Source organism: Alligator sinensis, unplaced genomic scaffold (assembly GCF_000455745.1).
Source record: "Alligator sinensis unplaced genomic scaffold, ASM45574v1 scaffold280_1, whole genome shotgun sequence".
In the NCBI taxonomy this organism is placed as follows: domain Eukaryota; kingdom Metazoa; phylum Chordata; order Crocodylia; family Alligatoridae; genus Alligator; species Alligator sinensis.
The window spans coordinates 954,251-959,405 of record NW_005841835.1 but is presented as its reverse complement, the minus strand read 5'-3'; the positions used below and the strand labels follow the sequence as shown (position 1 = coordinate 959,405).

General features: G+C 47.9%; 1 protein-coding gene across 1 annotated transcript in view; it reads right to left on the bottom strand.

The window, feature by feature from the left end:
• Window positions 1-1,965: 1,965 nt before the first annotated feature.
• ERG28 (ergosterol biosynthesis 28 homolog) overlaps window positions 1,966-5,155 on the bottom strand; it is a 5,591-nt gene continuing 2,401 nt past the window's right edge. Inside the window, exons 3-4 of the mRNA XM_006015326.3 lie at window positions 2,740-2,858; window positions 1,966-2,606 (exon numbers count right to left, since the gene is read on the bottom strand). Coding sequence (XP_006015388.1) covers window positions 2,527-2,606; window positions 2,740-2,858 — 199 coding nt within the window. The 3' untranslated portion in view covers window positions 1,966-2,526. The remainder of the gene's footprint in view (window positions 2,607-2,739; window positions 2,859-5,155) is intronic.

Below are 5,155 nucleotides of genomic sequence, written 5' to 3'. Positions count from 1 at the left end.
ATTCCTGCTTTTTCCTCTTCCTGATTCAGGTAAGAGAGAAATCTCAACTTTTTGTTTGCAGGACAGAAAAATCCATTTTATGGGCAGAACTGCCAATCAGTCTTATCCTCTGCCTTTGCTTTGTGTTAATTTCACCCCTCTGTTCTGTTGTTCTCTACTCACATCCTGACATGCAATTCCTACCTGATTACCTAGGCTAAGTATAGATAGTCACAATGCTGATGACTGAATTGATTCAGTCTTTGCAGGTTAGTCTATAAGCTGCATAGGTTGAACTGATACAGCAAGTGAACAGACATTCACTTTTGATCCTGGAAATGCAGTTATGCCTGCAGTGGTCCAGGCCAGAAGCCAGGGGGCACTAGACCATGTCTCCCTCCTTGGCTGGAGCAGATAGCTTAGGACAAGGGTAGCCCACCCAACCTGTGAATGGGGTGGTTTGTGAGAGAGGTGAAAAACATCCTGGGATGCTAGGGAACTGTGAGTTAACTTGAATTTGGAGGGCAGCTGGGACGGAAGTTCAATAAGCCGATTTAACCTAAATCAGTTAAGTCCGATACTACATCCATCCAGGCTTATCTTAAACCAGTTTTGGCCCATTTGGAAGCAGTTTATGTGCACTGAACTTCTGTTGTGTTACAGATTTGAACCAGCTTCCAATCACTTATCCTGATTTATGTAAATTCTGTCCCTAGCCCTAGAGCTCTTTGCCCTCTGATTGTTTCAGTGTATTGCTCAGATGCGTGGGATATTCTTTTCTACTGGTAGCTGGGAGCTTCAGGCCCCTTGGTTTTTGGTTCCTGCCTACTTCAGCAGCCATGACCACTGATGAGCTATGTCAGTTGGCTCTTCACTTCCATCTGCTTTTGTAGGTTTTCAGGCTCCTTTGCATTGAAGTACTTGGACACCGTGAAGCAGTATGAGTTCCTGGGGCCAGGTGAAGCAACTGATCATGTGGTGAAAGCTCTCTTCCTTCTCAATTACTTCTTACTACTGAGGGCTTTGCAAGCTACAGTTCCAGGCCTGTTAGACCTGTACTTTCTCTGAAGCAAAAAGGGTGCCCTAGACCAACATACCTCTCCTCAAAGGGGGAAAGGGGATTTTGTTAATTCCAGGCTTTCCAGCAATACCAATTTACAATGATCTGGCTAATTACTAGAACATTTCTCAGGCATACATGATCTCAAAAGACCTTGGGAAAGTGTTGACTGGATTCTTTGCATTTTTAAACAAAATTTGTATTTAACAGCTGTATCCTTGTGGCTGTCTTGATTGTTTATATGTAGTCCAGTCCCACTGGGGCTGCCACTAGGAGAGCTGTGGATGTGGAAAACCCCATAGAGGCACGGACATGCTGAGGAAAGGGACCAGGTTCATGCTCCTCCACGGACATTATAGTTGATCCTAAGACCCCATGCAATTCCTTCTCACCTGGACTGCTGTGGCAGTTCCACAGAGCTAACCTCTGGCCTGGATCACAGACAACTGATGACTTGCAACTGCCTGTTCTCCTCCATATCTGCTGTAATCTCCACTCCTCTTACATACCAGCTCCATGATGGAGCTGACAACCCCTACCAACTTCTGATCTAAGCTGAGGCACAGCCCAGATTGTGTCTACTTTTGGGAGCAGCACATTATGCACAAACCTGCTGCCCAGAGCTGGGCATTTTGCTCATGTGGGAGACCAGACAGGAAGTTGTAGCTAGTTCAGTGTCACCAGCCAGCAAAGAAAATGGCAGCTTGAATGGGGGAAAAAAGTAGCAAAGTTTTCCTGGACACTTTTCTGCTTGCATGTCATCAGGTGTAGAAGAAGAGAAGAGTTGGGGCCTCCCTCTTGACAGGTCAAGAGGGCTGACTTACCCTCCCAGGATGAGGGTAGCTGAAAATGGCTGCTTTTTGTCCCCAAGTCTGATCTGATTCTTCCAGTCTGTGTAGCAAAAGGAAAGACTCTGCACCATCCTGCACAGTTCTCTGTGGTTTATTACAAATGGTTTCTGTGAACACAGACACATGCATACTACACAGCAGTGCCAGGCTGGACTCAGCATCTCCCCTGCAGAAATCCCCAGTGGATCATGGGTATTTCAATTCCTTCCTCCCCTCTGGGGAAGAACTTGGCTAAACTATGTTGGGCACAGTTGACAATAAATCCCCTCACTATCCCCAGGAGCTTAAGATGCCTCACCCTGCATGGGGATAGGCCCTGGCAGCTATCAGAGTAGCAGTGCAGGGACAGACTCTTGACACTGGTCACAGTTAAAATGTTGCCTGCACAGATAAGACCAGCTGATAATGAAGAGGAATTTGATGAGATGTCCAGAAAGTGTCTAGGATGGCTCAGAGACCGTCCTGCCTTGAGTATGGGGTTGAACTAGGTGAATTCTTATTCCTTCCAGTTCCATACCTCTATGATTTTACGTACAGGGCTGGAGGAGAGGCAGTTTGGGCATAAGACAGCAGGTGTTTGGCAGTGAAGGTCTAGAGGCAGCAGGCAGGTGATTTTGACATGTGGGTCCTTTGGGTTCAATTCCTCTTCTTGTTTCGTGATACTGCTTCCACCTCCAGGTACTGTAGCCCAATCAACATACCCAAGATGGAGAAACCTGAGGCAGGGATAGAAGGTGAGCAGGTGCAGGGAACACTGTTCTTAGGACAAGAGCTTTACCCCTTCCCGCCTCATCATCTGAACTGTCCCAGCCCTGAGGAGGCTTGAGGAAGAGCTCTGGCTATACTTACTTGCTACCATCAGGGGAGCCATCACACCGATTGTCAGGGCTGCGGTGCGGTAAATGAACACTTCAGCGAGGAAATGGGCCAGAACTATGAAGAAGCTGAAGAGGGTGATGTGATAGAGGCTGCCAGGGAACAGAGTGAGAGAATGGTTACTATGTAGCCCAGAGGACTGGTACAGGTGTTGCAGACAGGGACAGAAAGAGATGGGAGAACTAAAACAGTCAACTAGTCTTTCTTCACAGTGCCACAATCCCCAAAGGATGTGGGAACCACATACCAGTCCTTTTCCAGACCCCTGTGCTTAAGGCTTTTTCCTCTCAAAATATTCCTTGAACTCTTAACACATGCCCAAATTGTTACAGCTGTTTGCACTAAGACTGTTCTGCTGCTGACAGCATGTTGCCCTCACCCCTGCTAATTACTACAATCCACCATGCTCATCTTAAACAGGCCAGAAAAGTAAGATACTGGAAATGTCTGATAATTTTGGTAACAAAGTGTTAAAGGCTTACCCTGGTTTATGTTAGGCCTAAATTGTAACCAGCTCCAGCTGAGAGGCTCTGGGATAAGCTAATATTTCATAGTTTCATAGTTTTAGGGTCGGAAGGGACCTAATAGATCTTCTAGCCCGACCCCCCGCCAGGGCGGGAGAACAACAAAAGAACCCTAAAAACAAAAAAACCGGGACTCAAATGAGTCCAGCCAGGTAGGTATCCAGCCTCTTCTTAAAGATCCCCAGGGTAGGGGCCAACACCACCTCCCTTGGAAGTTGGTTCCAGCTCCTAGCCGCCCTAACTGTGAAGTAGTTTTTTCGGATGTCCAATCTGTACCTCCTCTCCATCAACTTGTGCCCATTACTCCTTGTTATGCCAGCGGGGGCTAGAGGAAACAGCGTCTCCCCCAAACCCTTCTGGTTCCCCCTAGTGAGTTTATAGACGGTCACCAGGTCCCCCCTCAGCCTTCTCTTGTGGAGGCTGAATAGGTTCAGGTCCCGCAGTCTCTCACTGTAGGGTCTGCCCTGTTGTCCCTGGATCATGCGGGTGGCCCTCCTCTGGACCCTCTCCATGTTGTCCACATCCCTCCTGAAATGGGGCGCACAGAACTGGACACAATACTCCAGCTGCGGCCTGACCAGCGTCGCATAGAGGGGGAGGATCACCTCCCTGGCTCTACTCGAGATGCACCTGTGGATGCACGACAAGGTCCGGTTAACCCTGCCAGCCATGACCTCGCATTGTCGGCCCATGTTCATCTTGGAGTCAATAATGACACCAAGATCCCTTTCCGCCTCCGTGCTCTCAAGTAGGGAGTTCCCCATCGTATAAGTGTGCTGCTGGTTCCTACTACCCAAGTGCAGCACCCTGCACTTGTCCGTATTGAAACACATCCTGTTCCTGTTTGCCCACCCCTGTAACCTATCCAGATCCTTCTGCAATCTCTCTCTCCCTGCTAGCGTGCTCACCTCCCCCCAAATTTTGGTGTCATCAGTGAATTTAAACAGGTTGCTTTCCACCCCAACATCAAGATCGCTAATATGGGGACAGAGTCAGTTGTAATTCTTTCCTAGTTCAGATCCTCCTTAAAATACAGTTCTACCTGGCAAAGTAACTGGGTACAAATGGCCTCTTCTCACTCTGCACTACCCCTCCTTTTCAGGTAGCAGGGTCAGAGGTGCCAGCACCTGTGATTGAACTAAGTCCCTACAGGTTTTTCTTCCTGGTATCCCGTAGGAACCAGCCCAGCCAAGAGAGAGATGAGTCGCAATACAGGGTCATAATAAGAGTTCTGTTCATGTTCCAGTCTGTTGCACTAAACAGTCACAAGGTAATGATGCTGCACAGGTAACACAGAGGACAGCATTTGTCCTGAGGCCCCCTTGCTGCTGCTGATGTGCAAGAAGGAAAGAATCCAGCTAGATTCTCAGAGTGGAGGGAGGGGAGGGAAGGCATTTTTACTTGTAAATGTGATCCCACTGTGACACACTTGTGGGTAGGGTAGGGACCAACTTAACCTGCAGTATCTGCCATTGCTAGAAAATAATCCATCAGATTTCCTGTGAAATCAACTAAAAAACAACCCCAAACCAGCATATTATTCATATAATACTTTGTTTTAGAATCTCCAAATCCTTACTGAGCTACTTTGGCTGCAGGAATTGCCACATTATCTCTCTGGTGCTTGAGACTTAATGACTACAGTGATGGCAAGGTGTCTCTGCCAATCAGTGGTGAGGGGTGGGGCCACCAAGAAATGCCCAGGAAAAATTGGCCCTTTGTGCCGCAAGCAAGCCACAAAAATGGCTTCATCTTGCCATTAGTAGTTCTCTACCTATGGGGCCCTACACGGCACCTTACAATTGCTTTTCAGAGAAGAATGGCACTTGATAAGGAAACTAGAGGTGTCTGGGAGTGCCGAGTTC